At 32.8% G+C, this 21,026-nt stretch overlaps 2 protein-coding genes across 2 annotated transcripts in view; one reads left to right on the plus strand and one right to left on the minus strand.

Moving 5' to 3' along the window:
* The window catches only part of rno (PHD finger protein rhinoceros), a 389,004-nt gene that overhangs the window by 26,808 nt on the left and 341,170 nt on the right, over nucleotides 1-21,026 (plus strand). The gene's annotated exons all lie outside the window — the stretch shown is intronic.
* On the minus strand, nucleotides 3,813-20,946 carry Drep4 (DNA fragmentation factor-related protein 4). Its single transcript, XM_080161586.1, has 15 exons — nucleotides 20,873-20,946; nucleotides 19,592-19,719; nucleotides 19,017-19,079; nucleotides 17,232-17,304; nucleotides 15,104-15,143; nucleotides 14,487-14,581; nucleotides 13,839-13,896; nucleotides 13,293-13,363; nucleotides 12,893-13,012; nucleotides 8,206-8,259; nucleotides 7,757-7,791; nucleotides 6,259-6,305; nucleotides 5,415-5,494; nucleotides 5,139-5,208; nucleotides 3,813-4,065 (listed from the first exon to the last, which is right to left on the minus strand). Exons 1-15 carry the CDS (start codon nucleotides 20,914-20,916, stop codon nucleotides 3,940-3,942), a joined length of 1,104 nt encoding a protein of 367 aa, XP_080017712.1. The 5' UTR covers nucleotides 20,917-20,946; the 3' UTR covers nucleotides 3,813-3,939.

The raw sequence follows: 21,026 nt of genomic DNA on the forward strand, positions 1-21,026 counted from the left end.
TCTCTATGAAGTTATCATTTGGTAGCTGGTAAACTTTTGGGGCATTATGTTTTGTAGATTAATCAAGCCCACCGCCCTATATATCCCTGGAAGTATTAAGTATGTTAACATAGTAAGGGGGGGGGGGGGGTGATACAATCAAAAAAAAAAACAATATTAGTTTTCATGAAAACCTATGCCTTTTTTAAAAAATAAAAAAAGAACGTACTACAAAAGATCTATATATAGTATAGATGTGTATAAAGATAACTACCCCCCCCCCTTTTTAATGACCCTTTTCGTCTGCTAGCAGATTGTTTTCTGTGTTAATATTCCCGTTACCATTGGTTGATTTTAAAAGACCCAATTCGGCTTATGGTCATTGAGATAGGGGAATATAGGGATTACTCAATATTTAACACTTTCTCCCTCTAGTGTTTTAATCTAATGTAAGGACATATGATATGAACGTATGGACCGACCCTGAAATAGAGTAGCTTACAAACTACAGCTTGCACCAACTATCACGGGTAAAAGAAGACATCTGTGTAACACCCCAATGTGTTACACACTGACTAAATTTTTTAACACGACTGTTTTGGAGGTCTCAAGAGGCAAGAAGGCACTGGAAAATTAATTTGGTGAAATTGAAATCTATATGCCTTTTTGATAAATGGCATAGTAAAATATAGATAGAATGTTAGTCTATCTGTGTTTACAAAAATTTCTCCCCAACCGCTAAAATGATCTATTTATCACATGGCAATACAGACAATAGTCCTCAGATAGGAAAATAAAGTTAGATATTTATTCCATATTTCTGTAGTTTTTTTCTTCAATTTGATATTAGGAGGATTTGATAGATTAAAAGAATATAATTTTTTTCTCTATCTAATTTTAAACCTTTAACATCAAGGTACATATTATTACATATGTGTCGATACTTCTATAATCATGAGACATATATATGATACATACAAAGTAGAACGATGTCTGTCTGTCTGAAGCTTAATACTACGGTAACCGCTTAACCGATTGGGCTCTATTCTTAGGGAAATAAAGCTACTGATCCTGCAGTGGTTTTAAGTTATTTTCTAGGGGCTACGGGCGAAGCTACTAGTTTACAATATAGACAGAAATAAAGACAGACACAGTGGGGGATCCTATGCTTTAAAGAACACACGTTTGCATGAAAAAAAAATTTAAAAGTGGCGATATCATGAGCTTATTTGATCATTTTGTAGTCCCGCTACATTCCCCCCCCCCCATCATTTGTCAAAAAAATCTACTTGTGTGCTTTTATGACTAAAGGACTATTTAGTTACGAAGGTGTAGGGTGACCTATTGTTAAAATATGCCCCTAAAAAAAGACGTTCCTTCGTTACAGTAAACTTTTAAAAGTAGTGCATCTACTATATGATAAACGTATGTTAGAAGGTCTTTCTTATTCTTGTCCTTTTTTTATTCAGAGATACAAGGCTTAATATACTTACATAATACTTTATTTTAATTCCAGACAGACACAATGATTGAAAAATAGCTTTGCTACTTTCAATACAAGTTTTTAAACGTACAGCAGAAATGTTGTTTTTAAAATGTCAAAGTAGGTAGGAGGAGCCCAAATAAGGAAGAGGGGAGTTCTTTTAAATTTATAATAGGGTCATCATTCTAGAGGGTAAATCAAACACAATTGTCCGCACAACTTAAGAAGAATTTTTATAGTCACAAATGATAATGGATTTATTATTACTTTGATCTTTTGCTAGATTATCATGTACTCTAAGTGAAACTTCTAGCGGGTCAAAATGATGATTTCCTCTTTACCTATCCCCTACTAATGGTTGAACAAACTGACCAATAAATGACGGGAAATAGCAACCTAAATTGACAACAATTTTTCACTGTCATAATAATATTCACGTATAATCTATTCTACATCCATTCATATGATTAAGTACCAAAATAAGACAGAAGAAATCTTTTGGACAATCTAAATTCTTTCCCAATTACAGCATTATCATTTATAAGAAACTATATATAGCTGCTTAAGTAGTGGAAAAAATAACCTTCCTTTTAATCAAAAATATATCCTTTCTAACCAATCATGAGGTCGGATTATTCCTACATTATGTTTCTATTGGTCCAATTAAGGATTGGTCATCTAGACTTTCTACTCTTATTCTTTCTTTTTTGCTGGCCTGTGATTGGTTGGAACGATGTGACCTAGAAGCATTCTTATTGGTCCAAATTTTAGTTTCTTTGTTTCGAGGATTTTCTTTGAAAAAATAAACTCTTTATAAGTAGGATATGTCAAGGAGGGAAGGGACACTTGCTGTTTATTACACTAGTCCCCAAAGTTTTATATTAACGTTTTCCTATTCGATGGCTTAGCAATTTTGGGGACTTTAGGGAATTTAGATTGATTGGTTCATTGAGTTACGTGTTCGAACTTTTCACCACTAATTGTAATCAACAGTATGGATAATTTTGTGAATAATAATTGGGGATGTATTTTAATTTATCAGCCATTGTCATATCCCTTTAGATCCCTGAGGGTAAGTATATTACAATAACAGCAAGGATGACAACATCCATAAGTAGAAGCACAAAATTATCATGAAAGGACATACGAACAATGTGAAGTATATAGCAGATGTTAAGTGACCAAAAGAGATGAATTGAAAAATAGAAATAATAAATAGAAAATCACAAAACCTTTACATATACATTCTTTTAAAGTCTGGCCGACAGACCAACGGACTATGTAAATTATATACTGGTTAGGTACTATTTTGTATTGAGAATCATTGGAAAACTTACAAATTGGATTTAAACGAAACATAGAGAATTGTTCTTTTAGAAAATAATAACTTAAATTAACATATTTATTACCTAGTATAAATGCAAAAGGATAAATAATCGAATATTCAATCTACAGTAACATTAGTTTTCAACAATTCTAAATAAGATAAAATATTAATATTTAAAATAAGGCACATTGTTTTGATCATCGAATTAAGCAGCAAATTATTTTTTTTAATTCCGTGAAAAGTAAAACAAATAAATATAATATGCTTTAAAAATAATACTTTCTTTCCAGTAGGAATGTCTTCAAAACCGCTGAAATAGAACTAGCTGTAAGCCATACTGTTAAATCATGTATCGTATCGTATTACAAAAAGTTTTTTTTGTGAATAAATAAATGTACAATCTTAAGAATAAATCCAGTTTTGTTAGACCGGGCCGTCCCTTCGGCATCTCAGTGCTAACAAAACTGGTGTTAATCTTATAATTGTACATTTTTATATCCACGGCAAGCTGTTTATGATACGACGCAATAAATATTTCATGAGATCTTTAAGATTATAACAAATCACATTAGTATAAAATTATCTAAATAACCTTTTTTTTTCAAGACTCTAAATCCGATTCGTTTCAGGTGGATTAATACCGGTTCTGAGTCATATTCCCAAAAAAATGTATCGTATCGTATTGTAGACCATTTTTTTTATGAATAATAAAATAATAATCATAAAACTAGTAAAATTTATCTGAACATCAACTTTACTCTACGCGTAAAGTGTCTAAAATACGATGCGATAAATAACTATTACAAATTACAATTATTACAGTTCGGGGCACTGCTTTGTCTATGAAAAGTAACGGATGCAATGGAAGCAGAAAAAAAGTCTACTTAAACAATCCTCAAACCTGAGGACAACTGAATCAGTTACAATCAAGAGTTTAGTTAGCAACTTCTAAAAGGTATTTTCAATCAGGGATCTAAAGGGACAAGACAATGGCCGATAAATTAATGTAAATTGTACGTACATCCCCATTGATGATACATAAAATTAATCTATAGATTAAAGCAAGTGACTGAAACGATGAACACTCAACTTAATTAACCAACCAATAAAAATTTACTAAAGTGAATTTTATAGTATTTACAGACAAGTTTTAAATAAAATAAAATTGTTTGTCGCACTTTGCTTGTGAATGTTCTTGTTTATCATGGCACACAATGTGGACCAATCTTAAGTTCTTTCTTGTAAACATCAGACCATAGAAATAATCTGTATTCACCTAAAAAATCATTAATTAATACAAAGTAGTAATTTTTTTGTCCGAAGCTTAGATCTCATAAATACCAAACCGTTTGGGTTCTCTAAATTAGTCCTCTGTAAGTTGTTTTTTTATGCTATTTAATTCTCAGATTTAAGACTGTTTTAAGGCTGTTTTTCTAGCCCTTTTGTCCCTGTAATACAAAGCTCCTAAACTTCAGGGGCGAAGCCGCTAGTAAGTGGATTTATAATACACGTGGATATTATTACAGGGGAAAATTTGTCGTCATTTTAGGTTGCTAACATAGAACTCATTTATTGGTAAGTTCGTTATTTCAGTAGGATGGAATGGGGTAAAGGGGATAACGTTAATTTAGTCCACTCCGAGATTCACTTTATTAGATAACATGAAAATCTGGTGTTGCATCCAAGTAATAATATATCCATTAATCAGACATACAAAATAACAAAGTATGGACACATTCAATATTAGACAAAAGGGGTAGTTTCACGAAATGCATTTGAACTTAATTTAGTGAACCGCATATTTTTTCCTAGTTAATGGGTTAAGCTACATTTAAATAGCATATACTTGAAATGAATTCAATTTTCTACCACGTAGTTTTTAAAATATCAAGACTTGAAAATTGTCTTTTTGTGATATATGCAATTTAAAAAGACGATTTTCTAGTCTTGATATTTTAAAAACTACGTGGTAGAAAACTGAAATTCTTTCAAATATATGCCATATAAATGTAGTTTAAACATTTAACCAGGATAAAATATGCGGTTCACTAAATTAAGTTTAAATGCATTTCATGAAACTACCCCTTTATACAAGTTTACAAAAATTTTACATAAAATTATCACAAAATTACTTTAATACCTACAGTAAAAAAAATTATTTGGGGGGAATATTTTTTCCAGGGAAGATTTACCTATGAAGGGCGGAGGTACCCTCCCCCGAAAAAGCTATTGACCTTCCCTGGATTTATAGAAAAAAAACCAAATAGGTCCAGTGGTTTCCTAGATCTTAATGTACTGAAATATAGGTAGACATCCAGTAACTTTTTTTTATTTATTTAAGCTTTTTACCTTAACTTTCTTTTTCTTTTTAGCAGCCAAATGAACAGCCTCTATTATACTAGGAACTATACTTCGAGATCTAAATACAACAAGCATGACAACATCTTTTAGTAGAAGAAGTAGAGAAAACAGCCAAGCAGAAAACGTGAGCAAACAGACAGACGGACATGATGAGTTGAAGTTGCAAAATGGAAATATTGTCACTTACACAGTCTATCTTTAATAAGAGTGGAGAAAAATTTCTTCAAATATTTGAATTATTTAAGAGCATAAACGATAATTTACCTTTCAATAACATGATCCAGATTCCAGGTAGAGAATAGGATCCTGGCCTCCCGGCTGCTATATGGATTTATCTCATGAACCTAAACATTTTTTTTTCAAGTTTATAAATTGATAAAACATCCCCATTGATGATAACAAAATTACCACAATTGTGGATTAGAATTTTTGGCCAAAAAAGTGTATAAACTATTTGTTTGTACCAACGTATTAGAATTCAATAAAAGTACTCAAAATTTTAGGTCAAAGTTGGTTATAAAACTTTGGGTACCAACTACTAATATAATTTACAGTTCAATATCCCCCCCCCCCCCGTGTAAAAATCAATCAAAAATATGGCAAATAATTTCACAGTTTTTAAAAATAAAACCCTGAAAGACATGTTGATTAGAAAGAAAGGGGTAGTTTAACGAAAGGCGTTTAATCTTAATTTAGTGAACCGCATATTTTTTCCTGGTTAATTGGTTAAACTACATTTATATGGCATATATTTGAAAGAATTTAAATTTTTTACCACGTAGTTTTGAAAATATCAAGACTTGAAAATCGTCTTTTTAAATTGCATATTTCACAAAAAGACGATTTTCAAGTCAATACTACGTGGTAGAAAATGGAAATTCTTTCAAATACATGCCAAATAAATATAGTTTAACCCATTAACTAGCAAAAAATATGCGGTTCACTAAATTAAGTTCAAATGCATTTCGTGAAACTACCCCTTTAGGATACTTTCTTTTATTGACTATTAATCAATTATAAAGCTTCCATTAATCACCATTAGTTGTCCGTGTTATTATGTGCTTCACTACTTATGAATGTTATCACTCTTGTTATAATATACGCTAACCTGTTTGTTATCCCCATTGTAAGAACACTTTTCTTCTATATATTTTCCTATAATTAAGATGCTAGATTAGATTTTATTTTAGAAAAATGAGAAACAGAATTGACCAGACGAGGGGTGCTAATTTAGATGGATGGATGGATACACCCCCCTAGGTTTCATCCCCCTACACCCTTCTTGACAATGTTCTACACCCCCTGATACACCCCCTTAGCTAATTGGTACGCTAATCATTAATAATGTTTATGTTTAGATTGAACCTGAACAGTCATCAAATGATCAAATCAAAGTACAAAGCACAATCAGCTGTTAGATATACAAAGCCTATTAGTCATAAGAGTAGGTATATAGCAAAGATACAAACAGCTGCTTCCTTCATAAGTCATAAAGTCACGTGTCAATCATGGGGTGTATCACAGAGATCTAATTCAAGTTATGCTTTCAGAATTCAAGCTTCTTATAATGACAAGGTGAGTGAGTTTTCTCATCATCTATATAATGGTAGTTAAGGTAAAAAAGTCACACACCTTTTTTAATCTAAATGGGATTTCATTCACCGAACTTTAATTTAGAACTCTGCGCATAAACCTGAGCTGGATTCTTTTAAAAAATTAAGGTCGCTTTTTGAGGCAAAATTGTTTTTGTAAAAATCCTCCAAAATCACATAAAAATCTACAGAAAATTAAACAAAATCTTATTTTAATAGGTAACCCTTTTATGATTTTATTTAAGGGGTTTTTTTTTTAATGCAACCATCTCGTAATCATTGATTAAATGGCACTTAGAATTCGAATTTTGATCTGAAATTTTGCATGAATAATCCTTGGTAAATCTATTTTCCCTAATTCGAACAAAAAGTTGGAAAAGTAACGGCTAACTGCTGGCGGCTCAGCCGTTTTTCCATTTTTTGGGTATCTTAAAAGCAAATTAGTCACGAAACCTATCGCCACATAATACTTTTTTTGCTCAAAAACCTTATAAAACGGTTCTAACCGGTTGCTGTTGGTAGTAGAAACTTAAAAAATGGCTATTGCTATCATTTTACATGAATTAAACCAAAAATATGTTTTTAAAAGTTGATTCCTACGTAATTAATGATGAACTTGCCCTGAAAATACGCAAAAAGCGGCTAAACGGCTGAGCCGCCAGCCGTTACTTTTCCAACTTTTTGTTCGATTTAGGGAAAATAGACCTACCAAGGATTACCCATGAAAAATTTCAGATCGAAATTCGAATTCTAAATTCCATTTAATCACTGATTACGAGATGGTTGCATTAACCCCCCCCCCCCTTTTTGTAGATTTTTTATGTGATTTTGGAGGATTTTTCACAAAAATAATTTTGCCTCACTAAGCGACCCTAATTTTTTAAAAAAAAAAGAATCCACCTCTGTTTCCTGACGATAAGTAAGTGAACATTTGAAATAGGTATTCAAATTGGAATGCAGAAAATTGACAAGCATCGAAAATATCTTTCAATTAATAACTTTATTATAAATTACCTTCACATAGGAAGCGGCCAGTTTCATCACATATCCTACAAAATATTCAGGGTTATAGACATTTGTCCGCGGAGAGGAAAATATTGGAATGATTCCTGTTTTGTTGGCTTAAAAGGATAACAGGCCAAGTCCATCAAAAAAATAGGTCTTATCCTTTAATTTTTATTTAATTGTAATAGTCAATTAACTAAATTAATGATGATATTCTTTTTAATATTAAAATCCGTCAATCAACAAGGAAGAAAATTTACCTAGAAGGACGTAAGTCCTATGAGGCATTTAAGTAAACATTATAAAATAAAGGAACATTTAAAAAAAAATCATTTTTAAAGTTTTTTTTTGAGTTTCAAAACCCTTTCCCCCTCCCCCCCCAAAAAACTTGGGTGTTTTGCTTGGTTTTTTTATGCCAACCCTGCTAGGCACTTTGAATGAAATCACCAAAATATCACCTTTGATTTGATGTAACAGATCTTTGAAAATATTCTCCATGGTACTTTTCGTCTCTAAAATAATACAATGTTGTTATTCCCTCAATAGGGGGGCGGTGGGGGGGTATATCTAACACTTTGGATTTTGCCTTCAGGTTTAGGTGCTGCAGGCCTTCAGGTGGTCACTGGGCAGGTAAAAAAAAAAAAAAAACGTATCATGGAAAGAAAACAAAGTCATTCCTAAATTAGGACAGAAGTCACCTTCCTAGGAAGGACATAAGTAGCCTTCCTTAAGTGAGAATTTGTTAGATGAAGGGCATAACATGCCTCCCTTAACAAAGATTTTGCAAGATTGAGGACATAAGTAGCCTCCCTTCACCTCACAAAACCTAGCTTTTTGATCCTTCACATAGCAAAATCTTGCATAAAATTGGTTTTTGGTCCATCACATAGCAAAATATTAGAAAACTTAGCTTTTCTGTCCTTCACATAGCTAATTCTTGCAAAACATAGCAAATTCTTGCAAAACATAGCAAATTCTTGCAAAACATAGCAAATTCTTACAAAACATAGCAAATTCTTGCAAAACATAGCAAATTCTTACAAAACATAGCAAATTCTTGCAAAGCATAGCAAATTCTTGCAAAACATAGCAAATTCTTGCAAAACATAGCAAATTCTTGCAAAACATAGCAAATTCTTGGAAAACTTAGCTTTTCTGTCCTTCACATAGCTAATTCTTGCAAAACATAGCAAATTCTTACAAAACATAGCAAATTCTTGCAAAACATAGCAAATTCTTACAAAACATAGCAAATTCTTACAAAACATAGCAAATTCTTACAAAACTTAGCTTTTCTGTCCTTCACATAGCAAATTCTTGCAAAACATAGCAAATTCTTGCAAAACATAGCAAATTCTTGCAAAACATAGCTAATTCTTGCAAAACATAGCAAATTCTTGCAAAACATGGCAAATTCTTAGAAAACTTAGCTTTTCTGTCCTTCACATAGCTAATTCTTGCAAAACATAGCAAATTCTTACAAAACATAGCAAATTCTAGCAAAACTTAGCGAATTCTTACAAAACATAGCAAATTCTTGCAAAACATAGCAAATTCTTACAAAACATAGCAAATTCTTAGAAAACTTAGCTTTTCTGTCCTTCACATAGCAAATTCTTGCAAAACATAGCAAATTCTTACAAAACATAGCAAATTCTTTCTTGCAAAACATAGCAAATTCTTACAAAACATAGCAAATTCTTTCTTGCAAAACATAGCAAATTCTTACAAAACATGGCAAATTCTTAGAAAACTTAGCTTATCTGTCCTTCACATAGCTAATTCTTGCAAAACATAGCAAATTCTTACAAAACATAGCAAATTCTTGCAAAACATTGCAAATTCTTACAAAACATAGCAAATTCTTACAATACATAGCAAATTCTTGCAAAACATAGCAAATTCTTGCAAAACATAGCAAATTCTTGCAAAACATGGCAAATTCTTAGAAAACTTAGCTTATCTGTCCTTCACATAGCTAATTCTTGCAAAACATAGCAAATTCTTACAAAACATAGCAAATTCTTGCAAAACATAGCAAATTCTTACAATACATAGCAAATTCTTGCAAAACATAGCAAATTCTTACAAAACATAGCAAATTCTTACAAAACATAGCAAATTCTTGGAAAACTTAGCTTTTCTGTCCTTCACATAGCTAATTCTTGCAAAACATAGCAAATTCTTGCAAAACATAGCAAATTCTTACAAAACATAGCAAATTCTTGCAAAACGTAGCAAATTCATACAATGAGCGTCCTAAACTCAAAAACGAATTTTCAGCGCGATCCGACCACCGGTTCTCGAGATACGGTGACCTGGTGTCCTTGGTACCAACGTTAAGATTTGGGAAATGGTTTGAATCCTTAAGTCCAAAAATTTTTTGACACTTAGAATATTTTCGACCTGGTGTCCTCTCAGTAGGTACGCTTGGTGTCACCTGGGTATTTTTCAAAATATTTTTGGACTTAGCCAAATTTACTAAGGATTTGAACCATTTCCCAAATCTTACAGTCAGTACCAAGTACACCAGGTCATCATATCTCAAAAACCGTTGGTCGGAATTCGTTTTAGAGTTTGGGACCCTTATTGCAAGAATTTGCTATGTTTTGCAAGAATTTGCTACTTTTTGTAAGAATTTGCTATGTTTTGTAAGAATTTGCTATGTTTTGCAAGAATTTGCTATGTTTTGTAAGAATTTGCTATGTTTTGCAAGAATTTGCTATGTTTTGTAAGAATTTGCTATGTTTTGCAAGAATTAGCTATGTGAAGGACAGAAAAGCTAAGTTTTCCAAGAATTTGCTATGTTTTGTAAGAATTTGCAATGTTTTGCAAGAATTTGCTATGTTTTGTAAGAATTTGCTATGTTTTGCAAGAATTAGCTATGTGAAGGACAGAAAAGCTAAATTTTCCAAGAATTTGCTATGTTTTGTAAGAATTTGCTATGTTTAGCAAGAATTTGCTATGTTTTGTAAGAATTTGCTATGTTTTGCAAGAATTTGCTATGTTTTGTAAGAATTTGCAATGTTTTGCAAGAATTTGCTATGTTTTGTAAGAATTTGCTATGTTTTGCAAGAATTAGCTATGTGAAGGACAGAAAAGCTAAATTTTCCAAGAATTTGCTATGTTTTGTAAGAATTTGCTATGTTTAGCAAGAATTTGCTATGTTTTGCAAGAATTTGCTATGTGAAGGACAGAAAAGCTAAGTTTTGTAAGAATTTGCTATGTTTAGCAAGAATTTGCTATGTTTTGTAAGAATTTGCTATGTTTTGCAAGAATTTGCTATGTTTTGTAAGAATTTGCAATGTTTTGCAAGAATTTGCTATGTTTTGTAAGAATTTGCTATGTGAAGGACAGAAAAGCTAAGTTTTGCAAGAATTTGCTATGTTTTGCAAGAATTTGCTATGTTTTGCAAGAATTTGCTATGTTTTGTAAGAATTTGCTATGTGAAGAACAGAAAAGCTAAGTTTTCCAAGAATTTGCTATGTTTTGCAAGAATTTGCTATGTTTTGTAAGAATTTGCAATGTTTTGCAAGAATTTGCTATGTTTTGCAAGAATTTGCTATGTTTTGCAAGAATTAGCTATGTTTTGCAAGAATTTGCTATGTTTTGCAAGAATTTGCTATGTTTTGCAAGAATTTGCTATGTGAAGGACAGAAAAGCTAAGTTTTCTAAGAATTTGCTATGTTTTGTAAGAATTTGCTATGTTTTGTAAGAATTTGCTATGTTTTGCAAGAATTTGCTATGTTTTGTAAGAATTTGCTATGTTTTGCAAGAATTAGCTATGTGAAGGACAGAAAAGCTAAGTTTTCCAAGAATTTGCTATGTTTTGCAAGAATTTGCTATGTTTTGCAAGAATTTGCTATGTTTTGCAAGAATTTGCTATGCTTTGCAAGAATTTGCTATGTTTTGTAAGAATTTGCTATGTTTTGCAAGAATTTGCTATGTTTTGTAAGAATTTGCTATGTTTTGCAAGAATTTGCTATGTTTTGCAAGAATTAGCTATGTGAAGGACAGAAAAGCTTAGTTTTCTAATATTTTGCTATGTGATGGACCAAAAACCAATTTTATGCAAGATTTTGCTATGTGAAGGATCAAAAAGCTAGGTTTTGTGAGGTGAAGGGAGGCTACTTATGTCCTCAATCTTGCAAAATCTTTGTTAAGGGAGGCATGTTATGCCCTTCATCTAACAAATTCTCACTTTTGCAAGAATTTGCTATGTTTTGTAAGAATTTGCAATGTTTTGCAAGAATTTGCTATGTTTTGTAAGAATTTGCAATATTTTGCAAGAATTTGCTATGTTTTGTAAGAATTTGCTATGTTTTGCAAGAATTTGCTATGTGAAGGACAGAAAAGCTAAGTTTTCCAAGAATTTGCTATGTTTTGCAAGAATTTGCTATGTTTTGCAAGAATTTGCTATGATTTGCAAGAATTTGCTATGTTTTGCAAGAATTTGCTATGTTTTGTAAGAATTTGCAATATTTTGCAAGAATTTGCTATGTTTTGTAAGAATTTGCTATGTTTTGCAAGAATTAGCTATGTGAAGGACGGAAAAGCTAAGTTTTCCAAGAATTTGCTATGTTTTGCAAGAATTTGCTATGTTTTGCAAGAATTTGCTATGTTTTGCAAGAATTTGCTATGTTTTGTAAGAATTTGCTATGTTTTGCAAGAATTAGCTATGTGAAGGACAGAAAAGCTAAGTTTTGCAAGAATTTGCTATGTTTTGCAAGAATTTGCTATGTTTTACAAGAATTTGCTATGTTTTGCAAGAATTTGCTATGTTTTGCAAGATGAAGGACATAAGCAGCCTTCCTAATGTAAGAATTTGTCAGACAAAGGACATAAGTCACCTCCCTTAAGTTAGATTTTGTTAGATGAAGGACATAAGTAGCCTTCCTTAGATCAATTTCCAGTGACTTCTGTCCTAATTAGGAATGACTTTGTTTTCTTTCCATGATCCAAAAAAACATTAATTTGAAGAGTCAGAGGTAAACTTATAAAACAAACAAAACATCTTTTTGAATGTTATTTACGAGGACAGAGAGAACCAACGAATAAGAAAACACTATCATCAAAATTTGGGAATGGTAACAATAAAATAAACAGCCCAATATCACCTCCCTCCCTCCATGAATTAGATGATACCTGAGTGTGTCCCGGAATTGTTGAAGAATGTCCACAATCATCTTCTCCTCTGCATCACTTATCTTTGTCTGATTTTTAGATTTCACACTCTCTTCTCGTTTCTTTAACAGACCACATTCCCTAAATATCATCCTTCTAGAAAAGAAGCAGAATGTCTGTGTGCCGGTGGATCTCGATGACCGTTAACCAGTATGATTCTTCTTAAAGGAGAAGTTTCTTATAGGTCCAGGGAAGGTTTTAAAGAAATAACTTAAAGTGCCAAATATATAACCTAACCTGAAATAAAGTTACAACAAAAATTTCCCTCCCTTACCGATTTAACAACAAAAACTTAGTGTGTGTGGGGGGGGGGGTTAGTGCTCAAAAAGGCAATTAAAGGGAAATAACCCAAAAATCTTACTTAAATTGTTGTTCAGCTCTGTTTAGATATCCTCGAATTCTTGATTGACAGTTTCTATACATAAACTCTTCCTAAATAATCATAATTATTAATAAGTAGAGCAGCAATGAAAGTTAATAATATTTAAAATATTATCTTAAAATGAAGTTACTTTTCCAATTATATCATACATCATCCAAAAAATTTTGATGTTTGTATAATTGGAAATGAATCTTAATATGGAAAATTTTGATCCTCTAGAATGTCATATCACATTGAACGGATTATTATCTGCTGGTCCATCTGGGGTAATAAATCTATTTGATTTTCAGTATGGCTTTGAAACCGATTAATATCCGCTATATTAGAACGGTTCTAAGCCATACTGAAAAAATCATGTATAGCATCGTATTACAAACAATTTTCCTCGATTAAAAAATAGAAATAATAGGTAGTTCGGGTATTGGCCGTTCGGGTCTAACAAAACTGGTTTAAATCTTTCATTTAATATCCGCGGAAAGCTCTCTATAATACGATGCGATAAATAACAAATATGAAATAAATAACCTTAGTTTTAGCTGCTGTACTTAGATCTTTAAACCAATCAGGATCCTCCTCTCTAGTGCTGAAAATAATGATATTCTTATATAAAAGTAACATGATGACAGTCTGTCTATTTGTAACGAAGGGTCTAGCTAATAGCTCATGGTTCTCCTTTACAGAATTAGTATTTTTTAGTCTAGGTTATAAATAAATTGGGTACATGGTAGCCACGCAGAGTTAGGTCATCGCAGGTATAATCCCCTGTTGAGGTAAGAGACATGGAATTTCAATTAATTTAAACACTAAGGGGGGGGGGGGGGGTCTCTGTGTGCTCGCTATACACTATGAGCAAAAGCAATCTTTACATTTGACGCTGGTAGATTTATCAACATGCTGACTTATAGTTGCATATTTAGAGGAAGGAGGGGGTCTGTGTGCTCGCTATGCACTATGAGGGAAAGCACCTACCTTATTTTACATTTATCTCTGGTAGATATATCAACATGCTGACTTATAGTTAAATTTTTAAAGGAAGGAGTGTCCTTTCTAAGAATATTTGAATATTTCTTGGGTAATAAAGGACGACATGTGCGAACTTCAATTTTTGAAGACGACATTTCATTTTGCCTATTTCATGGACTCGACGGACAATCTTAACACTAAAGCACCTACCTTAGTTTACATTTGTCCCTGGTAGATTTATCTACATGCTGACTTATAGTTGCATATTTAGAGGAGAAATCTTCTTTCAGAAATTCAACTACTTTCTAAAAATTAAAAAGGATCAATGAAAAATATCCAAGTATGGCTCCAAATCAGAATAATTTCAGCTAGCCTAATACCGGTTCTAAACAGATGTTTCTCTTTTTTTTATCCGCAGACAACTGCCCAATGATAAAATAAGTAAAAGATACTTGTTAAAGGTAACGCAAATGGATGAAGTTAAGCAGACCAAGCCAATATTTCTGCAAGTGAAACAAATAAAGGGACAATTTTGCATTAAATGCATTTAAACTTAAATTAGTGAATATAGCAAGTTTTCAGATCTTTAATATTTATTCTATTATTTAACTATCTAAAGAAGTAGGTTTTTTTCGTCTAAAGATTAAGATCTCAAAAGCTACTGAACTGATTGGGTTATCTTTTTTAGTGAAGCTTCACATAGGTCCTGTGATGTTATCAGGCTATTTTTTTCGGATTTAAATCCTAGGATGATTTTAGGATATTCTATACACCCTTTTTGACTCTTTGAATACAGTTTTCCTATATTTTATCTGAAATGAATTTACCTGATAAACCTGACTTGTCCCCCCTGACCATCTTACCAAACTGAAAAGGTCATTAATAAAAATTAAAACACGATTCTACTCAGGAATATTAGGGTTAAGACAATGCACGATAAATTGATATCCCCAATGAGGGATCTTGGACAAAGTAGCTTCGGACAAAGTAGCTTCGGACAAAGTAGCTTCGGACAAAGTAGCTTCAGGACAAAGTAGCTTCCGGACAAAGTAGCTTCCGGACATTTACTTAAGAAAAGTAGCTTCCTTAGAAAAATAGGAAAATGTCTACACAGAAAGAGAGACATAAAGAAAGGCATAAAGACAGACATAAAGACAGACAAAAAGACAGACAAAATGACAGACAGACAGACAGAAAGGCGGACAGAAATTGTAAAAATTTTAAAAAATGTTAAAACGAATTAAAAATTATAAAAAAAATCGCCGAACCATTTTTAGTAAAATCCACGATCCACTTTTTGTTAAAATTGTTAAAGTTTTGTTTGCTTTCAATAAAATTAGAAGTTATTGTACATTAAATATTCATACATAGGTTAGGTTAGGTTATAGGCAAGGGGGCCGAGCGCCCGCGGCTAGGCAGGCCAGGGTGCCGAGCGCTGCGGCCATAACCTTTATTACTATTAGAAGCTACTTTTCTTAAAGGGAGTGTGAACGTAAAAATTTCTCATCTGATTATCAAATCTTGACATTTACTAAGCACATTTCACTACACTGATCAACCAAAAATGTCCTATTCACAAAAATATCCAGAAATAATGCCTTGATATTATGGTATTTTGAGAGGGAAAAAGGAAAAAACAGGGAAAATCTGAACGTTTTTGTTTCTTATAATGTTTGTAGGGATATTTAACTTGTCATATATAGTTGAAACAATTTACTTACTGTTAAGGATTTATTTTATGCTATAAAATTGCCAATTCGTTTTTTTATAACGTAGTAATTAGGTAATAAAGACATATTTTAAATTCGTATTATTGACAAAAAAATACCTCACTGTCTACAAAGGGTTAAATCTCATAGGTTATATAAAATAATAATATCCTTTTTTATTGTGTTGAACAATAAATAACCCACTTTGGAGAATTAGTTTACACTTTTATCAGACTATTTATAAAGAAATATTGCGTCTTTATTATTTACAAATTTATAATTAAAGGTGGGCGAGAGATGGGCCATTTAAAGTTAATTGGATACTAATAAAAAACCTGTTTCTGGCTTTGTTATTGTATTTGGTTTTCAATAAAAAAATATTGCTTATTTTATCAATTTCTATGTAACTATACATTGGATTAAAGCAAGGATTATGTTAAAAGTCAGCTTAACTGTTAGGAAAAATCCAGAACTATGTGAAAAAGTTTAATTTTAGCTATAATGGGAGAAAAACGCAATTTAATGCACATTTTATATAATACGGAAAATTTCTTCCTTTCCCCGTACCTTATAAAAATCGTCGGAAAAAGCCGTTTTTTAAGCAAACAAAAGCGCGTTTTGCTCTATCTGTGAGATATTATGAATGAGATAATGTTAAGATTTGATATTAAGATGAGAAAAATTTACGTTCACAGTCCCTTTAAGTAAATGTCCGGAAGCTACTTTGTCCGGAAGCTACTTTGTCCTGAAGCTACTTTGTCCGAAGCTACTTTGTCCGAAGCTACTTTGTCCAAGATCCCCCAATGAGGACAAATAAGATTAAATTTCTGGTTGAAACGTTTGGACACTGCTTTTTTTGAACTAACCAATAAAAATTCAGATTTGAGCCAACGAATGATATTAAAATAGGTGTAAACGCGGTACCAATTACATTAACAGCCTTATGCCGCTCCCGCCCTGTGTTTACTGGTTGTTGGAAAAGACTGTATCATACTTAAAGACGTTAAATATTGAGCCTCACTACATGATGGTGCTAAGCCATGAGCTTGACAGTATAGTATGGGTATAGGATATGCATTATCCTTTAAACAGGCAAAATTGGAAATTGACAGTGAAATGCAGTGCTCTATCCCTCAGAGGCTACCCAGTGCCAAATAAAACCTAACCTAAATAAAGGGGGGGAGGGGGGGTTGTTCTTTGCTCGACTAGGCACTTTGGTGGAAACCACCGTATTATCTAGGTATACCTTAAAAATTGATCAAAAACATTTTCTGGTGTAAGCTTGATGTGTCCTCTAATCTTACCATTGATTTCAACCACTAGAAAATTAAAAAGGGTTGGCAATCCGAATCCGGAATCCGTCCAATTTTGGAATCCAGAATCCGAATCCGGAATCAGTTATTATAATAGCGTATTCGGATTGTTAATCGTTAGGCTAAAATTAGCGTGTTGAGTTTTTTTGGTCCGAATATATATTTCAATTTTTAACAAAGTCATTTTAGCCGCCGTGGGGTCTAGAAATAGGAGAAAATCTACAGTAAAAATATGAAAAAAAACCGCATCTCTAGATTCTACCCAGTACCCGTTAAAATGTAATCCCTTAATTTATTTTTTAAAAAGCCTTTTAAAATATTGCTAGGTAGGAATCCGGAATCTGAAAATCCGGAATCCGTCAAAACAATAAGAATTCGGAATCCACGGATTAATCCGTTTCATTTTTGGGCGGATTTTTGTAAGAATCCGAATCCGGTCCAAAAATTGGACGGATTGCCAACCCCTTTAAAAACAATTAAACAAGGATGACAACATCCATAAAAGCGAAGCACTGAAACGGTAGGACAAACGGACATTAACACTTGTATAGTGTCAGAACTGAATAATCAGAATATAAATGTATAAAAGTCGACACAAAATTTGTTGAAAAACTGCTTGATACAGAATAAAGTTTATGGACACACTTACATTTTTAGGACTTGATTATAGGGTTGCTTCGCTTATAATATTGCACTTTGTTGTCCCAGCAATCAGTATACCAAAAATCAGATCAATCGGATTATTAGATCACATAAAAATTCGTTGTTAACAAAGTAAAAAAACATGTTGAAAATGGGCGTACGGACATTCTTGTAATGATTATAGAGTTGCTACGCTTTCTAAATAGTAGGGTTGGGCCGGATATCCGGATATTGAAACTATCCGGCCGGATATCCGGCTCAATAATTTTTTTATACTTTACACCAAAAATCTCTGCTTTTTAAAATTTTAAATGGTTATAATTTTCTTATTATTGAAGCTAGAAGAACATTTTTTCTGAACAAGTTTAACTTTATGTAAATTTTTTGAAGAAATTTTTTTTTGCTACTTTAGTATCTGGTAATTTGGCCGGTTATCCGGCCGGTTATCCGGCCGGATATCCGGTAATTTGGCCGGATAACCGGATATCCGGCGTTTGAAATCAGCCGGATATCCGGTATCCGGCCAAAAAAGTATCCGGCCCAACCCTACTAAATAGTACCTAACTACTACAGGAATCACCATGCAAAGTTTGAAATCGATAGGACAATTCTAACATGCCTAATTTAACGCAAAAAGCTATCCGTTACGGACGAACGGACGTACGGAAGGACCGACCCTAATTATAGAAAAGCTTCGCTTTTAGAACAAACAAATATTTTCTTATGTACCTAAACTTACAACCGGTTCAGAGCCGAGTATTTAAAAACCTTGTACCTCCTATTGCAGACATTTGTCCTCGAATGAGAAAATAAAACATTGGATTAATTCCCTATTTTTTGCCATTCATTAAGCGCAACAAAACAGGAATCAATCTTATTTTTGTTTATCCTATTAAATAAAGTAGTAAGATTTTTAGTCTCTTGCCAAAGATCTCAGATATTGCTAGTCCAAATGGGTTACTTCATAGGGGAGCTTTACCAATGTCTTGGGATGGGTTTTCAGGCTAATATACTGATTCCCTTTCCCGAGCTTAGAGGCTAGAGGTAAAGTAACTAGCTTTATTATAAGCCCTTACCTAATAAAGATTGAGATTTAATTTCTGCAAAATATTCTTCATCTTCTATTTCAGTTCCATCATCTTAAAACAAATAAATGTAGGCAGGGATCTAAAGGAATAGGACAATGCCCGATAAGTTGATATACATCCCCTTTGATGATACACAAAATTAGCCCTTCTTTAGATTACAATTAGTGATTGAAACATTTGGACACTAAACTAAATGGAACAACAAAATTCAATAAAAGACCCAAAGGGTATTCAGCCAATGAATAAAAAACCGTTATCATAAGACTTTGGAAACTGTGTGTAATAAAAAGCCCAATGTCCCCTCCCTCCCTGGTATGTAGGACACCTACCACACAAAATATCATGATTGACAAACGGACAAAGTAGGTAAGTTAAGGAGCATAAAAAAGAAAATAAAAAAAGATAATATTAAAATCAAACAAAATCACGAGACCTCAAAAATGCATGACTGACTGACAAAACAATATATAGAATAGATGCACGTATGTCACAGAAATCTTTAATTAAAAGTTTAGTCATCTATCTTCAATAGCAGTCGAGAAAATCTACAAATAAATACCTACCTAGAAATAAATTAATCTTCTCTTGACTAAGTTTGAGTTTAAATCTTTGTATAACTTTCTGTTTGAGCTGTCCAAGGTTTGTGGCGAATATTCCTTTCCTGTGAGCCAAATTAGTGTCCAGTGCCACTCTAAAATTAAAGAAATTTGATAGATTAATATATTTATATATATATATATTACTAGCGGCTACTTGAGAGTACTTACGAAAAGAAGAGGGGGGGGGGGGGAATTAGGAAAAAAATCACAAAACTCATATGCAGCGTTGCGGAGCCGTTTGATTTTGGTGCGGCTCCGGCTCTGCGGAGCCGTCTGTGATGATGGCGGCTCCGGCCTAAAATCAAGAAAAACTCGACATATTTTTTTCCCACGTCTATTTATGACTTTTGAAGGTTTTAAAAGTTCAATTTTTTTTATAAAATGGACTTAAAAAACTTAAAAGGGTCATTTGAACATGACAAAAAAGAGTTATAATTTATAAAAAATCTCTTTGTTTATCTAATCCGGAGCCGGAGCCGTTTTTTAACGAAAATTACGGCTCAGGCTCCAGCAAAATATGGCGGCTCCACGGCTCCGGAACACTGCTCATATGTGATTTTCAGCTGTCGTTTGGAGGTATTATTTACAACTTTTTTATTTGCCCCCCCCCCCCCCCCTCCAAATATTAATTTAGTAGGTATATTTTGCTTGGTGGCTATACCTTATTTATGAGAAATTGACCCTATATTTTTAAGAAGAAAAATATATATTTTGCGAAGTTTTTTTTTTCTTTGATTTCTCTTTACGGGGGCTTCTCTTTAAATTTTTTTGTTTGATTAGCCATAGTCTCTTAGGGTTTGGACCTAAGTAGTCATGGAGTAGGCTGAGACACTTTTGTATAGCCACTAGGGCTATCAAGCTCCACGTTCAAGCACATTATGACTTGACCCGCTATCTCATGAGAGCTACTCATTATTACCTCACCCTCGCCGAGTATGGCAGGTGTCCCAAATTAAGTCACCGCAATGAATGACGCTCTCCGCAGAGGAGCTTGGGATAAGGGTAGTACTGATATTATGTACGTGACTATTAAGTATCCAAACTTACTCAATAATCCCCTTCTTACACAACCAGGGGAAGTTGCGTGAATGTATTCAACTGAGAAATTCGAGTTGCCACATGGAGACTAGAACTCGAACTCTCATCATCGTAACTCAGTGCGTTACCACTGAGCTACGACGCCCCTTTTTCTCTTCTCTTTAAATAAGATCCAGCGGTTAACATTTATTATATAATAATTCCTACCTAAAACCTTTTCCTTCTCCATCAGGCAACATGCCCATACACATTATCCAAATCTGAAAACATTAAAAAAATATATTAATACCTATATTCTAAAAAATAAATAATGTATCAACAAGAGAGAGAGAAAGTGGATGTGCAATGATCAAAAAAAAGA

Source organism: Acartia tonsa, chromosome 5, assembly GCF_053477335.1.
Source record: "Acartia tonsa isolate MP-2025a chromosome 5, ASM5347733v1, whole genome shotgun sequence".
Classification (NCBI taxonomy): Eukaryota; Metazoa; Arthropoda; class Copepoda; order Calanoida; family Acartiidae; genus Acartia; species Acartia tonsa.